Genomic DNA, 20947 nt, shown 5'->3' on the forward strand with positions numbered 1-20947 from the left:
CTTTATTCGGGGCTTTTTGCCCTGCCAAACAAACTTAGAGATATCCTTCTGCCACCTTCCAAAGCATTCCACCTTGTCCACGATCTGTAGGGTCTGAAACAAAAATAACATTTTTGGCAATACATTCATCTTTATAGCTGCTATTCGGCCGACAGGCAACTTTTTGAAACCTAAGAAACACAGGCCATAACTTTTAACTGTTACATATTCAAGACACACCAATATAACATGTCTGTCCTGAGAAGTATTCAGGTACACTCTAGGCAAAAAAACACACGTTCCTCTATAACCAAACTTTTGGCTGATTAAACCATTGGTGGCCTTCTAATGGTGTTTGTAGAAGGAGGGGGAGTATTCGTTTGCTGCTGTTGTTATGTTATGTATTTTGTGTTTCTATTTTGTATTTTTATGCTGTAAACCAGCCTATGATGTTTGTATGAAAGGCAGTATCTGAATGAATCAAATAATTAAATGGATAATAGTTTGAGCCATTGGCATTGTGAATACATACTGGTGGAATACAGGGTTTTTAAAAAGCAGATACCCCTTTAAAACCCAAAATTAACACAAAGCATGCTTTGCCCCTTCCTTACATACTATATATGAGTGGTGGTTTCTCCATGAGAGTCAGCCATTCATTCCGTAACCAACAGGACAAACCAATGTAACTTTCCAACTAAGTGACACTTGGATGTCCCTGAAAGGTACCTAAGTGTAAATATTTTTATTGAAGGGTTTTCTGAACATACAAATAACAAATATCAACATAAGACAGAATCATAGTACTTTTGTTGTTCACTGTGAAATCCAGTAGATTAAGCCATAGGTCTTCATGGGTTGATGGGGGTAATTATGGTATGACTACACCTGTTAACATACGAAATAATTAAAAACAAAAAAAGGTGTCAGAGCCATCTGTTTTTACATTCCTGTTAATTTTTCAGCTAAATCAATTTGCCAAATGTTTGTGTGCCACCTCGATAATGTTAACCTGAGACCAGTTTTCAAGTGCTCGCTTATCAGCTAATGAGCCGCCACCATCAAAAATCTACTTAAGTCCTTGTAAGGAACATCAGCATTTTTTATTATAAAATAGGAGCAACGATGCTAGTTGAGGCATACTCTGAAGCTTGCAACGTACTATGTTACTAGTCTCTTCAGATGGTGTTTGCTGGAACTGATATATTATGGTGTGGTTCCACCACATATATTCCTGAAAGTAATCTATTTATTTCAGCTGCCTTGTCAAACTTGTGCTGCCAAAACTGGCACCTCCCTAACACTGGGTTTCTCCAGTTTTCAACAAGATCGCCTGGTAAGCACAACTTAAAAGGTAAAGGGACCCCTGACCGTTAGGTCCAGTCGTGACCGACTCTGGGGTTGCGGCGCTCATCTTGCTTTCAGGTCGAGGGAGCCGGCATACAGCTTCCAGGTCACGTGGCCAGCATGACTAAGCCGCTTCTGGCGAACCAGAGCAGAGCATGGAAACGCCGTTAACCTTCCCGCTGGAGCGTTACCTATTTATCTACTTGCACTTTGACGTGCTTTCGAATTGCTAGGTTGGCAGGAGCAGGGACCGAGCAACGGGAGCTCACTCCGTCGCAGGGATTCGAACCGTCGACCTTCTGATCGGCAAGTCCTAGGCTCTGTGGTTTAACCCACAGTGCCACCCGCGTCCCACAAGCACAACTTAGCTGGTCCATTTTACACTTCAGGCAAAACAGGGCCTGCAGTGCAGACATTCAGTACGGACTGCTGTTAGCTCGCAGGGGAAACGGGACAACTCCTGGCCGCATGGGATTCTTTTGGGGGTGTTTATGTGAGGCATCTAATCATAAGCCTGCATTTTTTATCAGAGCTTATATATTATGATCAGGGCCTGAATCTTAAAATGAGCTTAAAGATTTTCAAATGTTTCATGCCAGGCAGAAGACTAAAAACCTTGGCAAAATGTTTTTCCTCCTAAGACAAGGGGGCCCCCTGATTTATAGCAGAAAACAATTCTCAAAGTCGTAAAAAGGGAATTACAGGCTGAGAGCGAGGACACTGACCTTGCATGTTACAGAAGATAAAAAAAGCAGAGATAAACAAATTAAGGGTTGGTAAATAGTAAAATAACACCATGTGCCTCCCAGTAAAATGAGCCATATCTTCTTCCTAAGGTTAAAAAGGCCAAGAGCAGTGAAAAAGGCAACTGGCTTGGCTGGAGAAGAAGAAGCTTCTTTCTATTTTTATTTTGAGGCTGGAAACTGTTCCTTCCTTTTCACTTTGAGAAGGTTTAATTCTTTTAAAAGGCTACCTATGATAATGTATGAAATATATTAGCTTAAATGTAATTATGCAAAGGATTTAAGAAATGCTAGATTCTTATTTCATAGAGTCATATTGCAATAGGAGACCAGAGGGGCAAATGAGCCTAGCCTCCTGCCAGACAGGAGACGCCATCGAGCACTCCTGATATATAGTTGTCAGGCCTTTTTGTTTAGAAACCTTCAAATGAAGGAGATCTTTCAATGTTGATGTGAACTCAAGATCCTTGAAGATAAAAAGTTAAGATCAACCATCTGTTTTGGAAGGCAATAGGGCAAGGAGGGCAAGAGGTGAGCTGGTAATTAAGATTCCTTGTTGAGACACATGTAAGATATATTACTACTTATTTGTCATTTATAGATGGAAGAATATATAGCTCTTTGTGTCCCATAAAAGGACAGAAGGAAATGGGTGTATCTTTTGTGATTGGTTCTAGCAAACAGCCAATAGGAATTTCAACCAGGCTGATTGGACAGAGGCAGCCAAAGGAGGAGCAAGGGGGCTGGATTAAGGAAATATAAGTGCTGGCCAGAATGGCAGGAGGCCAGGCCAGAGTTTGGTAACCATATACCACTGTGCCTCTCATTTATTTGTCTGACAAATAAATTACTATTTTAATTTCTCTATTGCTGCGTTGAATATTTCATTCCAGCTAAGCGTTAACCACAAGCAGGGTGCTACATATGGACTCAGGAGAATACATATGGAATTTTTTTAAAAAAGGGGGGGGAATGTCTAACAACTCCCCCACTTCAGACTAAAAGCATCCGTGTTCAGTGTCGGATGCAGACCTTGGTTTGTGCCTGCCAGCAATGAACTCTCAAACAGCAGCAGTTCTCAGCCCTTGAGTGTTTACTCTACTTGCTCAGCCCTGGTTCTGCTAAGTTCTTACACTGATGATTCCTCGCTACTTCTATGTCAGTTTAGAAAAATATAAAGGAACAGGCCCCGACTCTTTCCTCAGGGTCTTTAGGTTTCTTGTCCTTCCTTCTCCTCTCTCCATTTATAGCAAGCTCAGATAGACTCCAGACTGGACGCTGAACAGCTGCTAGGCTGAACAGACTGGACGCTGGACCAAATGCAAGCCAGCAAGAAAGACTTGAAGCCAGCCCCCCGCGCTCATTTTTGCCCTACAGCAAACAATCTTTAAATGCCCCCCTCTTGTTACTATAACTCATCTAAGGTTGCATACCTGCACACTCTACATTTAAAGCACAGTCTCTCCCATCACCCCAAGAACCCTGGGTAATGTTGTTTGTTAAATGTGCTGGGGATTTTAGCATTATTATGGGTAAACTACAGTTCCCACGATCCTTTGCAGTGTTCTAAATGTTTGGTGTGGACTCAGCCATACATAGCCTCGAGGCTCACTTTCTTTTTAATTGGAGGAAATACTAAAGTCAAAGGAACACCAGGACTGAATAAGAAGAGAACAATCAGAAAGAAAGTATAGCCTTGGCAGTAGCTGTGATAGGATATATTCCTTAGGTTTATCCGATGCCAAAGCCTGATTAATTATTCACTTAATCCATAGCCATGATTGTGTTTAAACATTAATTTCAGTCCCCAGGTGTGAGAACCATGCAGACCGGCTGCCAAAGATCCCAGAATGATCAGATTTGGAGACATCTTGAAGGTGATCGGAGAATTCGGCAGGTTTCAGAAATGGCTGGTGGTGCTGAACTGCATCCCCAATTTCCTAATTCCCTTTCACGTGTTCGGACAAGTCTTCATTGTCATGGACGTGCCTCACTACTGCAACACGAACTGGATCCTGAATATTACCCAAAACCTGACCCAAGAGCAGCAGCTGAACTTGACCATTCCCAGGAAACCAGATGGCTCTTTTGAGGAATGCTCCATGTTTACTCCTGTGGAAGGTGATATCGATTCAATCATAAAAGATGGAAGAAATTCCACAGAAGCCTGCCAAGATGGTTGGGTGTACCCCACAGATCCAAAGCCGTCATTGCTGACAGAGGTATTTTACAGCCCTTGTTAAATAATTTGGTTCTGACTCTCCTGAAGGGTGTGTGCATGCGCGCACATCAATTGATAACCATACTAGACAACTCTATAGTGATTTCCTTGGTGCTGTCCCTACAACTAAAAACCTGGATAGGGGAACGGACAGGTCAGGGAATGCTTTTTTTAAAAAAGCCAGTGAAGTCGGGTTTAAAAAGAAGAGACCATTACAATTTAAGGATTATGAAATTTATATCAATTCTCTATGTAAGGCGCGACTGATGGTACTTTCACTATGGTTAATTTTGTCCTTTTTTGTTGTGTGTTTAGCAAATAGATAGATAGATAGATAGATAGATAGATAGATAGATAGATAGACAGATAGATGGATGGATGGAAAAAAGCCAGTGATCCTATGATAAAGTACCAAAATGTGGATACTGTAGATTAGTGGCATTCCTCTTCTTTTAATCCAGATGTTACATATCATGGGAATAGTTATCCTGAGGCTCTTTGATGTTGAAGCTTTGTGGATGATGTGCTTATTTAATTCCTATTCTTACCTTCCTAATCTGATTTCTGCAAGTATGAAACTCCACTGTCTGGGAGATAATAAATTATTACTATTATTATTATTATTATTATTATTATTATTATTAACCAGATTTTGAACCAGGGAGACAATTCAAGCAGAGAGAGAGAGAGAGAGGAAAAAATGTCACATAGTCATTCCAGAACTTGACAGCAATGGATGTCAATAGTCCAATTGCTTGTTAATTGTCTAGGTCTCAGTTGATAACTTTTAAAGAAATTAATGGCTTCAGCCTGCATTCCTCAAGTATACTTTGTAGTTGTAGGAATTCTCCCTGCTTCGGGTTTCCCTGGTTTCCATTTTGTGAGGGAAACTCGGCATTAATGAGGTAAAAAAACAACAAGGCGCGAACGTTTAAACTGCTGTATGATCTTTTTTGGCTGGGATACAATTTTTATACCGTGGTAATAAGGATTACCTTTAATAAGAAGATTATGGCAGATCGCACATTTACCAAATTTTAGACCTTGCAGGTCTAACCATTTTGACACCTCTGTGAGGTAATGAGAAAGTTTTATTAATTTTTCTCTAATTCCCATGTGAGATAAATTTGGAATATTAGAGGCAGAAATGTCCCGTTTTCAGAGGCTCTCCTAAAAGCTACTAGCAAATGTTAATCTGTTTGTTTATGAAGATAATTCCATGTCACTTTTCATTTTTTCCCCTCCCCCTGCAGCATTTTATTTATTTATTTATTTATTAAAGTTCTTATGTTACATTGGTAAACATTATCATATTACATCACAAGGCTTATTATACTATAAATTTCAACATGTATACAAAGTTTATATACTAAAAGGGAAAAAAAAGAAAAAAGGGACAAAAAACTATTCCAAAATCACATATGTACCAACACTTTGGACTTCCTGTCTATCCCGTTGTATATTCCTTTTTTACAAATGAATGTACTCTTATTATTGTATATTTCTTTACATTTTATCTAATACATTCCTATATCAATATGTATCCTTGGTCTTATTTCTCAACTCAGTCTCTCTCCAACGTCAATCGAATGCTTGCATAGATAGTGAATCTTTACTGTATTTTTGAACATATATCTTATATCTATCCCACTTTTCCATAAATTTTTGTTTTGAGTTGCCTCTCAGGCTATTTGTCAACTGTGGCATTTCAGCAAATTCTTGTAGCTTGTTATGCCAATCCGTTATTGTCCATGTCACTTTTCAAGTGAGCCTTGCAAGGCAGTTTACATAGGAATATGCATACATTAGCACTCTGTTAAAAACAGCAAAAAATGGGGAGACTTTTTAAAAACTAGAAATCTCCTTCCCTCAGGGAAGATGATGTTTCAGTAGTCAGATTTGGTGGCAGAGAGATCACCTGAGCTGGAACAAGATGGCGGCTCTTCTGTCTCTCCTCTCCACAGGGGACAATTCTTTTTGAGCATTCTGGAATTTCCCCCAAAGACGGGATTATTATTATTATTATTATTATTATTATTATTATTATTAGTAGTAGTAGTAGTAGTAGTAGTATCTCGCCCTACTTCCCAAAGGAGCCCAGGATGGCGAATAACAAATCAATATTTTTTTTACAAAGGGGAAAAAACCACACACACACCAAATACTCTCAAAGTTGCGAAAAACAATGTCTTTCCACCACCGAATGCCTGGAGCTAACGGGAATGTTTTAAAATTCTGCCTCATGGAAGAAATTCCAAGATTATTTGGTTAAATATGTTAAGATAAATTAAATAGAACTACTTGCGAGTATCAGATTGGCCTAGGATATAAATATGTGATGTTGCAGAATACTATGGATATAAGTCAAAATGAAAAGAAAGAAGGAGGTTAATGGACTAAGTAAATTTTATGTGAAAGTAGTCTTGGAAAACTGCTACAGTGATTTATAGGGAAACTCAGCCAGGGGGAATCGAGGAAGTCACCCAAGAATGATAACAAAAGTGGAATTTCTACAGCTAGGATATATGTTTGTTTGTTTGTTAATGTCTTATTTTTATGTTTGTAGATATGTCTGTTATAAATTTGGAAAACTAATAATTTTTTTTGGAAAATAATAATAATAATTCTGCCTCAGCACTAATAATGAGGGTGAGTAGATTCACCTCACCAGGGAAGGTATTCTTGTAAGTGAGGGGACTTGACCAAAGTGGGGTAAAATTTGAGTCCACCCTTCAGCATAAGGCCCAGGGCGAGTTACAGCAATAAAATGGTATACATTATGAAAGCAAGTGAAACAGTTATTTTTTTAAAAAAAGAGCAGGCTAACACTATTCAAACAAAACCAGAAACAGTGTAGATTTGTGATATACTGTACACAATGCAGTGTCAAGTAGTACAAGGATTTTTCCTCTTTTCCTTTAGTTCAACTTGGTCTGTGACCGAAATAACTTAAAAGACATCTCTCAATCTATTTACATGGCGGGTGGCCTTGTGGGAGCCCTGGTCCTTGGCCCGCTGAGCGACTTGTAAGTATAACTTTGAGATGTCGTGGAGAAGCTGAGAGAAAATGGCCACTCCATTTTCAGGAGGTGAAGGGGAGAGGCTTTTCTGCAATCCTCATTGGAAGCCCTTCTTCCTGTGCCTCCTCATTGAGAAGCTCGGAGGGTGGCAACACGAGAACGGGGCCTTTTCTGTGGTGGCCCCCTGTTTGTGGACAGCGCTCCCCAGGGAGGCTCACCTGGTGCCTTCATTATATATTTTTAGGCGCAAGGAGAAAACAGGCCGTTGGGACGGTGGCGGGTGGGTCATGGTTTTGATGTTTTGTTTTTTAATCATTTACTTGTTTTTTATCTTGTATTTTATGCTGGGAACCGCCCTGAGATCTTACGATATTAATCATCATCATCCCCACAATAACTCTGGGCGTATCCTCACTTCCTCTTGTCCCCCTGCTTTCCTCCCCCTGCTCTTTGTAGCACTCAGTCGGAGCAAACGGCAATTTGGGTTTCCTCTGAAGCACCATTTGTTCCAATCTGTGACTAAAGAGCGGTTTTTCCCTTGGAAAGGAGCAGGGCAAGGGGGAAACCACTCAGACCTGTGGTTTCTGGGCACGGTATAGGCAGAAGTCAGGATAAGCCCTCTGTGAGGTAGGTTCCCTTTTGCAGATTGACCCATCTTGTATTGCATTTCCCTCCTCCAGCACTGGAAGTCACATGATGATTCTGCTCAGCCTCCTCCTCATGGGCTCCTTTGGTGTTGGGGCAGGATTTTCTCCCAATTTCTACGTCTACATCGCCCTGAGATTCATCGTGGGCGCCGCTTTTGCTGGGATCAGCATCAGCATGTCAGCTTTAAGTGAGACACTTCCGCTTCTCTGGGGAGGTTTAGGCCTTGCTATCAAAAGAATCCCACTCCATCTTTTGGTATCCTCCAGATGTTTTGCACTAAACACAGTTTTGCTGGCTGGGGGGCAGTGCAAGTTATAGCCCAAAACATCTGCTTGGGGGCACTGCCTTACTCTATCCAACCTGCACAACTTGCGTTTTATGAATATATTGCCCTCCCGAAATACAGTGGATGCTCAGGTTGCAAACGTGATCCGTGCTGGAAGCATGTTCGCAACCTGCAGCGCTGCGCCTGCGCAGGTCGCAATTCGGCGCTTCTGTGCATGCGCAAAGCGCGATTTAGTGGTTCTGCGCTTGCGCGAGTGCCAAAACCCGGAAGTAACCTGTTCCGGTATTTCCGGGTTCGGCGCGGTGCACAACCTGAAAACTGAAGCATCTGTAACCCGAGATATGACTGTAGATATATTTTCTCTCAAGGTAACATTTGCTTAAAGGTGAATGTTGAGGTACAGTGCCGGATTTATGTATAAGGTAAACAAGCTATAGCTTAGGGCCCCACTCTCTTGGGAGCCCCCAAAAAATTAAAGGAAAAAAAAAACCTGGATGTACAGTTCCAAAATATAAAATAAAAAACAAATAAAATAAAACCTACATACAGCAACAGTGTTTTGTGTTGTGTAGGCTCCTATGATGTAAGTCATGGGCCCCGCCTGCTAGCCTGCTCCCTGAAATATCACTGGTTTGCTCCTTTCTATATATAGGGTGCCTACATTCTGCAAATGGTTAGGTTAGGTTCATAAATTACCATTTAGCATATATTCAACACAAAAAACAGCTACAATTTGTTGTTGACAAAGGACAGCTGGACATATAAAGGGCCCCATTACCTTCAGTAGCTTAGGGCCTCCTCAAACCTAAATCTGGCCCTGTTGAGGTCAGTGGCGTAGCGTGGGTTGTCAGCACCCGGGGCAAGGCAAGTAATTTGCGCCCCCTAACCCCTAACCTGCCGCCGCTGCCAGCTTCTTCTTGCTGCTGCCTGGGCTGGTCGGGTGTGGTTCTCTCCCACGCTCAGCGCTGCGCTGGGCAGCCGCTGCACTGTCCCTCCCCCAGATAGTCCCTCCCTCGCTCTCTCTCCGCACCGCACGCCTGGCACCCACCCCCTCCACAGTGGGCGGTGACCCAGCAGCTCGGATCGGATTCGCACAGCCAACACTGCAGTGAGAGAGAGAGAGTGAGTGAGCCAGGTAGGGGCAGAGAGCTGCGAGTGCGAGCGCGCGCCCCCAGATGTTGCGCCCGGTGCAGCCGGCCCCCCTGCACCCCCCACGCTACGCCACTGGTTGAGGTACAGTGTCATTGTTCTGTACAGAAGCATCCCAACCATGAAATGAGATGCAGAGACGGCCCACTTTAGGTGCCAATTTGGAAAGGGACTGAGGTAGGGTAAAGACTGTTTGGGGGACAGATGGAGCCTAGTGTGTCTGGTGGGTGGAAAGCACAACACCTGCCTAGTTAAGGAAAGAGCCAGGCTGTGCCAGGCACGTCAGGTGAACTCTGAGGGACATGATTTGTGTCTTTGTGTAAATGTGTGTCTCAAACTGGGGGCCCAATCCAAATAATCAGTAATTGCTACAAGCGTTCCACCCTCCTCCTTGACATCATCACATTAACTCGCCATTATTATTATTATTATCATCATCATCATCATCATTATTATTATTATTATTATTATTTTATTATTTATACCCCGGCCATTTGGCAGGGTTTCCCCAGCCACTCTGGGTGGCTTCCAACAAAACACTAAAATACAATAACCTAATAATAAAGCCGGGCGGTTAAATGGTTTTTTTTTTTTTTTAATGTGAGTGGTTGACAATGGCAAGGTCTTTTCCCGATACTGATTGTAACTTGAACCCTTTTAGCTTCGGAGTGGGTTGGGCCTTCCTATCGCCCGCTTGCGATGATCATCAGCTACTGCTTCCAAGGCGTTGGGCAGATGGCCTTGGCTGGTTTGGCATACTCGGTCCGTGACTGGAGGAACTACCAGGTTGCTGGCTCTGCTCCAGCATTCGCCCTCTTTTTTTATATATGGTGAGTGTGCACAAGAGCCAGAAATGAGCATAATGGGGCTGTGTGTAAAACAATACAGCATACTGTATATCATTAAGAGTAACAGTAGCATAGGCTCATAACCACCCTGTGTTTTAAGATCTGTCATATTTTATGGTCTGCCAGGGACCAAGATAAAGCTCTATTTAGCTTGGGACAAAAAATATTTGAAGGAGTACCTCTCACCCAAGCTGCCCCTGAGTTAAGACCTGAGAGAAAAGATATGAATGCCTGTGGACCCACTAGTGTGGGTGATCAACAAAACAATTGGCTGGATGCTTATATTCAAAACATGGAGCTTTGTACACTCTCCTGCAGGGAGATAGCAGAAGCAGCGGCAGCAGAGACTGAACTCGCATTAGGAATATAGGTTGTTATGCCGTTTTTTATGCCTTTCAGCTGTACACAACAGTTGACCTCTTCCTACCCCTCTTGCAATGAGCAGATCACACACTGTTAAGTAAGTTTTAAAATATTTACTTACAGATTCAAGGTCTCAGTCGTGCGTTGTTCCATACAGCAGCAAGGATAATACAGGCAAAATGCTCTTAGGTAGAAAATACAGAATATAGTTCCAAACACATGCTGTAAGATTGGGAGCAAGCTTCCACACATATCCTCCTTCATTGGTTATATGATGCAGAGGCATCACTTCCTCTTTGGACTGAGACCTGAGTCTGTCTAGGAATACAACTCTATGGTCCTTAACCCCTTCATGTACTAACTAGCAGTTAGGGTTGACTGCGATCTCCCACAGGTTTATTGCGGGAATGCCTTTTGCTTGTACTGCAACTGAATGAGAACTGTTGTGCCCAGGAGACTAGTTCATTAGGGCGAATGGGGCACATCCCCAGCAATCTCAATCTGCCCTCAGATGGCTCCCACCTAAGGCCTTTTTACTTACAAAAAGACACTGCCTGCCAGCTTCTTAGTCTCAGCGTCATCCCTTGTATAACTCAGCAGGGAGGAGAATGAGGATACAGGGCTCACAAAGATTTGCCCTTGCCCTGCTGTTTCCCCCCTGGGAAACTCTATTTTTTACCACTGAATCAAAGCAAACATCAAGGGACTTTTCTCCTGATTGACATTTGCTCCGATTTATTCCTAAAGAGCGGATTTTCCATGGGGAAATAGCGAGACAAGGGCAAAGCTGCCTGGAAGGCATGGGACAAACGAAGCAGCAGACAAGCAGAAGTGTGGAGAAGCCCACAACTAGAATTAGTTGGCCCTGCCGTGCCATTGGCTCTTGCTCCACCTACTGTTAGTTTCATTGACTCCCACCCGTGCTTCACAAACTCTTGTCTTTTTCAGGGTTCTTCCCAAGTCTGCGCGATGGCTTCTGACAAAAGGGAAGGTGGAGGAAGCCAAAAAGGTGCTTCGAAAGGCTGCTTCCGTTAACAAACGAACCGTCTCAGAAGAACTACTCAACCAGGTAGCAAAGCCTGGGATTTCTATTGCTCCTTTTCTGGAAATGTCTGGGGAGGATATTGAGGGAAAGCGGCATAGAAACACAATAAAGGTAAAGGGGTAAAGGGACCCCTGACCATTATGTCCAGTCATGGCTGACTCTGGGGTTGCGGCGCTCATCTCGCTTTATTGCCCGAGGGAGCCGGCGTACAACTTCCGGGTCATGTGGCCAGCATGACTAAGCCGCTTCTGGCGAACCAGAGCAGCGCACGGAAACGCTGTTTACCTTCCCACCAGAGCAGTACCTATTTATCTACTTGCACTTTGATGTGCTTTTGAACTGCTAGGTTGGCAGGAGCAGGGACCAAGCAACGGGAGCTCACCCCATCATGGGAATTTGAACCGCCGACCTTCTGATCGGCAAGTTCTAGGCTCTGTGGTTTAACCCACAGTGCCACCCACGTCCCCAGAAACACAATAGATCATATCAGTCCAATACTCTAGTCTCTCATGCTGCATTAGAATTTTTTTTTTAATCTGTTGCATATCCACATCAAGCATTCCTTATTAAGCTGTTAGCCTGTCCCTCCAAACTCATTTTGTTTTATTTACAATAAAATGTATATCCATTCCCACCCTTCCTCCAAGCTTACACTGTGTGTGAAACATTCTCCAGATGTTGTGCAACTGCAGCTCCCATCACCCTCAGTGAGCATAACCAAGGCTGGGGAATCCCATGAGTTACAGTTCAAAAACACCTGGAGGAATTTGCCTTACATCGTTCCGCATTCCCTGCTTTAGCCTCCTTATAGGCCTGTGAGATTTGGGCAGGGGGAGAGATGAGTTGAAGTACACCCAGTGAGTTTTGTGGCTGAGTGGAATCTCTCCAGTCTTAGTTCAACTTGCTAACCCACCTGGCACCCTGGCTGTTTTGAACTAAAACTCACATCAGGCCAAGCCAGCACAGCTGCCCTGGCAGATGGGTCTGATGGGAGTTGTAGTTCAAAGCCACTGGAGGGCACCAGGTTGGGGAAAACTGTCCTTTGATGTTATGTGTCTCTCTTGTCTTGCACATTTTGAAGCTGGCTCCAGAAGAGAAGGTGAAATCTGGGAATATTCTGGATCTTTGCAAGAATCCGCGTCTAAGGATTTTGACTTTAATCATGGTCGTAGTCTGGTAAGAATTCTGAAGTACATTAATTCAGCAACCAATATATAATATGCAAGTGGCTTCAGTTTTGTGTGTGTTGTTTAAACTTCCTTGTTATTGTTTCTTCATGTATAAAATGAGCACAACCAGCAACTTATGGCTAAACCTTTGACCTCTGTATTGTCCAAGGCAGGACTTTTCTCTTACCCTTGGTTGCTACACTGAGAATTAATTTTTATTAATTAAAATATTTTAATGTCACACTTCCAGGGTGGCTGTCAATGAAAGTATAGCACACACGCTGCAAATACCAAGAACTGTCAAATAAACGAAAGAGCGGTAAGCAGCAAGGAAAACACCAAAATCAGTGGGATGGGTGGAATGAAAACCATACCCACTTGTCAAACAAAGGTCTTTGCCAGGTGCCAAAATGACATCAGAGTTGCTGATGTGCAGGCCTGCTTCTGGAGCGCGTGTTCTGCAAATACGATGCCTCTGATGTGATCCTTTTTCAAGTCACTGTCTTTGGATGCTGGTGGTCCAGGAAGAAGCACCTTGGCAAATGACTGCAAGGTTCAGGCAGGGCTGTCTGACAGAATGCAGCCATTGAGATCTACATCTAGGTACAGTGGTGCCTCGCAAGATGAAATTAATCCGTTCCGTGAGGCTCTTCGTATAGCGGTTTTTTCGTCTTGCGAAACAAGCCCATTGACAGCTTAGCGGATTAGCGCTATTAGCGGTTTAGCGGCTTATCAGCGGATCAGGTGTTAAGCGGCTTAGCTGCTTAGGAAAAGGGGGGGAGGGGGGAAACCCCGCAAGAACTCGCAAGACATTTCGTCTTGCGAAGCAAGCCCATAGGGAAGTTCGTTTTGCGAAGCGCCTCCAAAACGGAAAACCCTTTCGTCTAGCGGGTTTTCCGTCTTGCGAGGCATTCGTCTTGCGGGGCACCACTGTAGCTGCACACACAGCTACCGGTCAAATAGAACAAAGGAATGTTTGGGGCAATGGGCAGAATGCTTTTGCTGTGCCCCAGATGGATAGTTTTTAGGCTGTTTTTATCCGTCTTCATGGCACACATTGACACCACCTGTTTTGCTGTTGTTTTGCTATAGTTTCCAATAGGCAGCTGTGTTAGTCCGAGGCAGCAAAAAAGAGAAGAGTTGGTTTCTTCAGAGACTTCAAATGCTGCCTATAAAGTTTCACAGTCATGAGGACTAGGATTTAAAATGACAATTTAGACTCTGAGGAAGCTGAATTCTGCGTCCAGTTGTAGAACTGCATCACATGCAGCACCCTGGTTCTAACCAGCACTGAAGTTTAGTGGTGGGCTTGTGTGAGCCAGGAATTAAAATGAACAATAGCAATAAATGCAGAATGAACGGTAATTTCCTGCTTGGTTCTCAGGTTTGCAGACAGTCTTGTGTATTATGGAGTGAGCCACCAGGTTGGGGATTTTGGCTTGGACATCTACATGACCCAGCTTGTGTTTGGAGCTGTGGAAATACCATCTCGAGCCTCCTGTATATTCCTCCTCCAGTGGATGGGGAGGAAGAAATGCCAGGCTGCTTGGCTTTTCCTAGGTGGAGTCATGTGCTTGATCATCCCTGCTATTCCAACAGGTAAAAAAGCCACTAGAGGGAGAAAACCTGGAAGGCAAGCTGCAAGGGGAACCTGCAGCCCTGCAGATGTTTCTGGATTTCAACTCCTATCATCCCTGAGCATTGGCCATCTTGGCTGGGGGATGATGGGACTTGAAGTTCAACATCTGGCGGGCCACAGGTTCCCCATCCCTAATGTAAGACCCCTGGCTATACAGAGCTGCTTCAGAAAGACACAGATGTGCCTGTATATTCTCAGAACTTGTCTTGTGTTTGTGCAGAGTGTTCCCCTTTTGTCTCTTTCTTCATAGAGAGGACACAACAGGCAAGCACTGCTGGAGTTAAAGGGAGCTATAAGGCCTGGGTCCTGGGTCTTTTGCACTGGGGACCTGATCTTCTGCCCCTTGCTTCTTTTTTGAACCATTTTTTAATAATAAGGGGGAAAAAAACATGTTCCTTTCCCCGTTTCTGTCCTCTCACTTCCTCCTTTCCACTGAGATCCTCAAGCGACTAAGTTCTAAAAAACGAACAGGCCACAGGTTTGTGTAATTACATCTGCCAGTATATAGGTATGCTTGCAAATCTAGAAGCAGTTACTAAAATTTAAATAGAAACCCATGCCCTCCAACATTTCTCCAATGAAAATAGGAACATCCAGTGCCTTTTTTTTTTCCTTTAAAAAAATGTTCAGGGGTACTCTCATTTTCCTACTCATATTGAAATACTGCCCCTCAATGAGGCCAAAGTTAGATTCACAAAATATATAGAGGTATGCGTCCCCATGCGTCCCCCGAGAAGAAAAGCACTGGGAACGTGTGGGAAAAGCATGGCATTCCGGGATCAAAACAGAAACTGCTATGGCTTCTGTAAATCTAGGACTGTCCCTGGAAAATAGGGGCATTTGGAGGGTCACAGAAGAGGTTCTTCTGCATCACTTCCTACACCACTAGATTCTCCAAAATGGAGAATTTGAACCTGAGAGCTTCTGCAAGCAAAGCAAGTGCTCTAATACTGCCAGTCTTCTCCCCAAATGGGCCCCAGAAACCATTCTAGCTACCCATAGATTTGTGGTGACAATATTTCTGGATTTCTGCAGGACCACAGGTGACATTTCAGAACCAGATTAGACATTTTGCTAGGCCTGTGGTATTTCAACAATGCCTTACCCTGTTTTTTTTGTGGTCTAGTTTCTAACCTCACTGCCTGTCTTTGCCCAGACTTCCCTGTGATTGTGACGGTCCTGGCTGTTATTGGCAAGTCTGCATTGGCTGCCTCCTTTTCAACCACCTATGTGTTTTCTGCTGAAATCTTTCCCACAGTTATCAGGTAAGGATCTCTTGGGTATAGGGGCTTAGAAAATGAATTTCCACTTTCAGCTTTACCTGGGCAGTTTTGTCCACAGGCACAATGACAACAAAGGGGGCTTTAATCTGTACATTTTGCATAAGAACTACCTTTTATTCCATGTAACAAAGAATTCTAGTAGATTTGACTGCTGTTTTACTGTATATGTAGTTGTTCTTGGATGATGCCCATGGCCTTTTGGCTTGTGCAATAAAAAGTTTATGCTGAAAGTTTATGACGATGGTATCGTTTAACTGGAGGTATAAGCAAAAGATTCAAGTGCCTGAACTCTGGGGTCTTCAGGTTAGGGGCCTCAGCCCAAGGAAGGTAAACCCTTTTACCAAAATGCTTGCCCAAGAGAGCAGTTAGCAATGAAATGAATGAGCCCAATTTTAGGCATGTTCATTGATTTCAGTGAGTCTGTTCTGAGTAAAGCATAGTTGAACACCATCCAATGTACCCAGCTACATATATTCATGAAAACAACATATTTTAAATGCATTGCGTTTGGCAAAATTGATTGCAAAGATGAGTGCAATAGGCAAAATTGCATACAGTGGTACCACAGGTTACATACGCTTCAGGTTACATACGCTTCAGGTTACAGACTCCGCTAACCCAGAAACAGTGCTTCAGGTTAAGAACTTTGCTTCAGGATGAGAACAGAAATTGTGCTTTGGCGGCACGGCAGCAGCAGGAGGCCCCATTAGCTAAAGTGGTGCTTCAGGTTAAGAACAGTTTCAGGTTAAGAACGCACCTCTGGAACAAATTAAGTACTTAACCCGAGGTACCACTGTACTTATAATGTGTGCGATAGCGCACTAAAATGATGAAATCATAAACTGCTGCAGAAATGTGGTGAACTGCATTTAAGACTGAAAAACCCCCGAGAACATTAGAGATACCAAAACCAAGATATTTGTCCTTTCCTTCCTGTTGTGTAATTGTTTACTGCATGGTGCTGCTGATTTGCTTCTGGAAACTTGTCCCTGGCCGGGCGCACCTGTCTGTGCCTCCTCTCAGGCATCGCTCTCTGTGTTTTGCTACTTCCACCAGGCAAAGCAGTTTAGGCTTGTGCTCCATGATTGGCAGAGTAGGGGGCATCCTTGCTCCGCTGGTTGTTCTCCTGAGCAAATACCACCCTGCTATCCCCATGGTGATACTTGGAGGCACAGCACTGTCTGCGGGAATCCTCTGCTTTTTCCTTCCTGAGACGCAGAACCAGGATCTTCAGGACGACATCGGAGACTCCCCAGCAAGCCAGAGGTGAGTTGCACGGGATTCTAGAAATATAATAAGTATATAAGTTCACATTTTGTACATTGCATGCCCTTAGGCTGCTCCATTCTGCCCCCACCCCATTGTGTTATGTCCTGGTAAAACACTGCCCCTCTTTTGGGGAGAAGTAAGTCCACTGGGGACTATGGGCTTTTCTCCAGAATATAAAGGCCTAACTACATATGACAACATTAATGATGAATGAGTTTTATGTTTTGGAAAATTTAGCACCAGGTTCCTGCCATAGTTGTTGCTGGGACTGCATCTTAAGCTTCTCTTCCCAAGCCACAATCTTTGTGAAATTTGCCCCCCACTGAAAGCAAATTAGCTTTCAGAAAATGTTAGGGTGGCTTAAGTTAGCAATAGTGTTCAGGGGTTTGGGGCTAGGGAGGATTTGGTTGCCACAGAGGGGGAAATTTCATGGAGGCAGAGGAGAAAACGCATTCCTCACTCCATGCACTCTGATCTTGATAACAATCCCCTTCTGTGTCTCATACTTAGTTTAAAAACACACACAAATGTGATTGCTAATTGTGGGGTGACCAGTTTCATATAACCAACACGCTTAAGTCCAATTAATGTATGAAGGGGTTAACATCATAGAGTAAGCTGTCCTGCCAGGCTTAGCTATGCCATCCCCTCCAACGTCCTGCTGATTAAAATTGGAATGCTTATCATTTTCGTCTTGCTCTAGAGCAAAAAACGAGTGCCTTTTGGTCCGGTGCTCTAGCACGATACTGCTAATTTGCGCAAGAGCACGGGGCCAAAAAATGGGACATTTTGGGGTCCAGTCAGAAGCCAGGATGGTTTCTGCTCATCCCCCATAACCACAGATGGATGACGGCTTGGAAGTCTCCAAGGAAGAGATGACAGTGGTGGAGATGAGGCTAGTGGGCGATAGAGGGCTACTTTATGTCATGTTTATTTATATTCCCTTTCATTAGGTCCAACAAGGCTGTCAACGGTAGCTTTGAAAATGGACCTGTGCAGACAGAAGATGGCCAACTGAAAGAAGCCGCCATCACTACACGCTTCTAGCAGAAATAACACTTGGATCCAAAGGACCTTTAGCGAAGATTTCAGGGATGAGTGAATTGGTCGTTTTGATTTCTCCCAGTTTCTCATCTCTCGAAATTCTAGTTCTTCACATTCCCACACCAGTTTCTTCAGTCCTCGTGAAGATTTATCAGCACTTTAGTGCGAATTTCTCCTCATACGCACATTTTTGTACACACCTTTCTCTGATACAATGCATTTTGGTATGTTGTTTTCACTAATATATGCATTTCTATGCACACTTCAATATATGCATGTTCAATCACTCCGCTTGGCTGGAGAACAGCATTTCAATATTTGGGGAAGTGCGAGTTCCAAAGGACGGCATATTGTTTCAAAAAGAGCAAACTCTGCTGGTTTTTCTTTCAGTGCAGACTGAATTGCATTCCTCTGCTCACATTAGAGCACTCAGTTCAACTCTCTAAATAACCTCAGTGGTGGAGGAGAACATGGTTTTTTTTTCATGCTTAAGGTCCCAGGTCCAATCACCAGGTTTTCCCATTAGGGAGCTCTCTGGATGAGGCATGTTCTGTGTGTGCACCAAGTCACCAGTGCGAAAATCTGGAGAGATGTGATTAGACATTAATGGGCTCATGGATGAGCCCATGAAGCAGCAATAAGGCAGCTTTGTGTGCTCATAAGACACAAACGTGGCATCAGCAATATGGATTTGCTGACCCAGGTGCAGTGAAGCTGCGGGAAGTTGGAGCTAAGGCATGGTGAAGCTGCAAGCATTTGGAGATAAAAAGGGCTACAACTTTGTTTATTACAGGTGTCAGCAGGTTTTGGCACAGGCGGTGGGTGTTTATCCAGCAACTGCTGGTTAACCAAGATGAAAAATTGCCCCATGGCATACATCAAATTAGGGATGCGGGTGGCGCTGTGGGTTAAAGCACAGAGCCTAGGACTTGCTGATCAGAAGGTTGGCGGTTCGAATACCCGCGACAGGGTGAGCTCCCGCTGCTCTGTCCCAGCTCCTGCCAACCTAGCAGTTCAGAAGCACATCAAAGTGCAAGTAGATAAATAGGTACCACTCCGGCGGGAAGGCAAACGGCGTTACCGTGCGTTGCTCTGGTTCGCCAGAAGCGGCTTAGTCATGCTGGCCACATGACCCGGAAGCTGTACGCCGGCTCCCTTGGCTGATAAAGCGAGATGAGCGCCGCAACCCCAGAGTCGTCCGTGACTGGACCTAACGGTCAGGGGTCCCTTTACCTACACATCAAATTGGGGTGACTTTCTGTGAGCACCATCTTGCCCCCGTTTGGGCGTTCAGACAGAAGCATCTCCCCTGGATCTCCTTAACAGCATAGCTCAGAGGTTTTCAATCTTTTTGAATCCATAGCTCCCTTAACCACCTGCATTCTTTCTGCAGCAGCCTTGTGGGGCTCCGGTGCCCAGTTATGTCACCCCTTGCCTGCAGAGCTAGCAGCCTCTCACCCTTGTTTGAGCACCCTCCCTTGTGGAGTGTTCCCTCAGCCTCCTCTCCTCCCCTCTCCCCTTTCCTTGGGATTCCTTTGGGCAGCTGCTCCTGCCTCCCCTAGTCTCTGAGCTGCCCCTCACTTGCCCCAAAGAGAGGTGCCTCCTCACACTGCCCCACAGGGGCCTGGAAAGAGGATGCTCCCAGCCTTAGTGGCCCAACAGAGACTGGCCAAAGGTGAACATGAAGCCAGCACTTTACCATGGGAAGCAGCTGTGGGGGTACAGTGGTGCCCCGCAAGACGAATGTCTCGCAAGACGAAAAACCCGCAAGACGAAAGGGTTTTCCGTTTTTTGAGGCACTTCGCAAGACGAATTTCCCTATGGGCTTGCTTCGCAAGAAGAAAGCCCATAGGGAAATCTCCGGGGACCTCTTTTAAATGCTGGCGGTGGGGAGCAAAGCCTCCCCCCCCTCCGGCCTTCAGAAGAGGTCCAGGAAGGCCGGCGGGGGCCGAAAGGCTTTGCTCCCCACCGCCAGCATTTTAAAAGCAGTCCGGGATAGCAGGGAAGCGCTTCCCGCTATCCTGGACGGCTTTTGAAGGCAGGCGGGGGGAGCAAAGTCCAGGACCTCTTCTGAAGGTGGGCGGGGGGCAAAAGTCTTTGCTCCCCCGTGCCTGCCTTCCCGGGGGCTTTTAAGAGCGGACGGCTTTTGAAGGCAGGCAGAGGGGAGCAAAGACTTTCGCCCCCCGCCAGCCTTCAGAAGAGGTCCAGGACCTCTTCTGAAGGCTGGCGGGGGGCAAAAGTCTTTGTCCCCCCTGCCTGCCTTCCCGGGGGCTTTTAAATCGCCCCGGGACAGCGGAGAAGTCCTCCGCTGTCCCGGGGCGATTTTTAAATGCTGGCGGGTGGCAGCGAAGCCTTCGCTGCCGCCCGCCAGCATTTTAAAATGCTGTCCCGGGGTTTTTTAAAATGCTGGGGGTGGGAAGAAAAGCCCTTGTCCCCCCCCCAGCCTTCAGAAGAGGTCGGGGGACAGACTGTCCCGGACCTGGTCTGAAGGCGGTTTCCATAGGAATGCATTAATTGATTTTTAATGCATTCCTATGGGAAACCGTGCTTCGCAAGACGAAAAACTCGCAAGACGAAAAAACTTGCGGAACGAATTAATTTCGTCTTGCGAGGCACCACTGTAGCTGGGTCTGCTTAGCAGAAAGGTTCCCCTTCAGCCCCAGGCACTCAGCTCCCAGGCAGGCATTGCACACAGCAAGCACAAGAAAGGCCAGTGCAAGAAAGGCCTGCCCAAACTCCCATTTGTCTGTCCATTCCCAACAGGAAGGGCTGGTGGACTGGCTGGCTGGTCCCCCTCACCCACTTGCTTGCTTACTCCAAGGCCACCTCAGCTAGTGGCAACCTGCACCTCCTGGCCAGCCCCAGAGGCACTATTCGCCTGGGGATCTTGTAGC

At 44.9% G+C, this 20947-nt stretch overlaps 1 protein-coding gene across 2 annotated transcripts; it reads left to right on the forward strand.

Annotated features, from left to right (window-relative positions):
- The first annotated feature begins 771 nt into the window (after nucleotides 1-771).
- LOC310827770 (solute carrier family 22 member 13-like) lies at nucleotides 772-18321 on the forward strand. Of its 2 annotated transcripts, XM_083704192.1 has the most exons (11): nucleotides 772-1315; nucleotides 3874-4291; nucleotides 7213-7316; nucleotides 7991-8145; nucleotides 10055-10223; nucleotides 11553-11673; nucleotides 12731-12825; nucleotides 14203-14417; nucleotides 15614-15722; nucleotides 16797-17006; nucleotides 17963-18321. In XM_083704192.1, the coding sequence occupies exons 2-11, from the start codon at nucleotides 3920-3922 to the stop codon at nucleotides 18054-18056; spliced, it is 1644 nt and encodes a 547-aa protein (XP_083560318.1). In that variant the 5' UTR covers nucleotides 772-1315; nucleotides 3874-3919; the 3' UTR covers nucleotides 18057-18321. The 2 variants fall into 2 exon arrangements, with proteins under 2 accessions (XP_083560318.1, XP_083560319.1); XM_083704193.1 differs by lacking the exons at nucleotides 772-1315; nucleotides 3874-4291 and adding an exon at nucleotides 4447-4542.
- The last annotated feature ends 2626 nt before the right edge of the window (nucleotides 18322-20947 follow it).

This window comes from Podarcis gaigeae (assembly GCF_964106915.1).
Source record: "Podarcis gaigeae genome assembly, chromosome: 12".
Classification (NCBI taxonomy): domain Eukaryota; kingdom Metazoa; phylum Chordata; class Lepidosauria; order Squamata; family Lacertidae; genus Podarcis; species Podarcis gaigeae.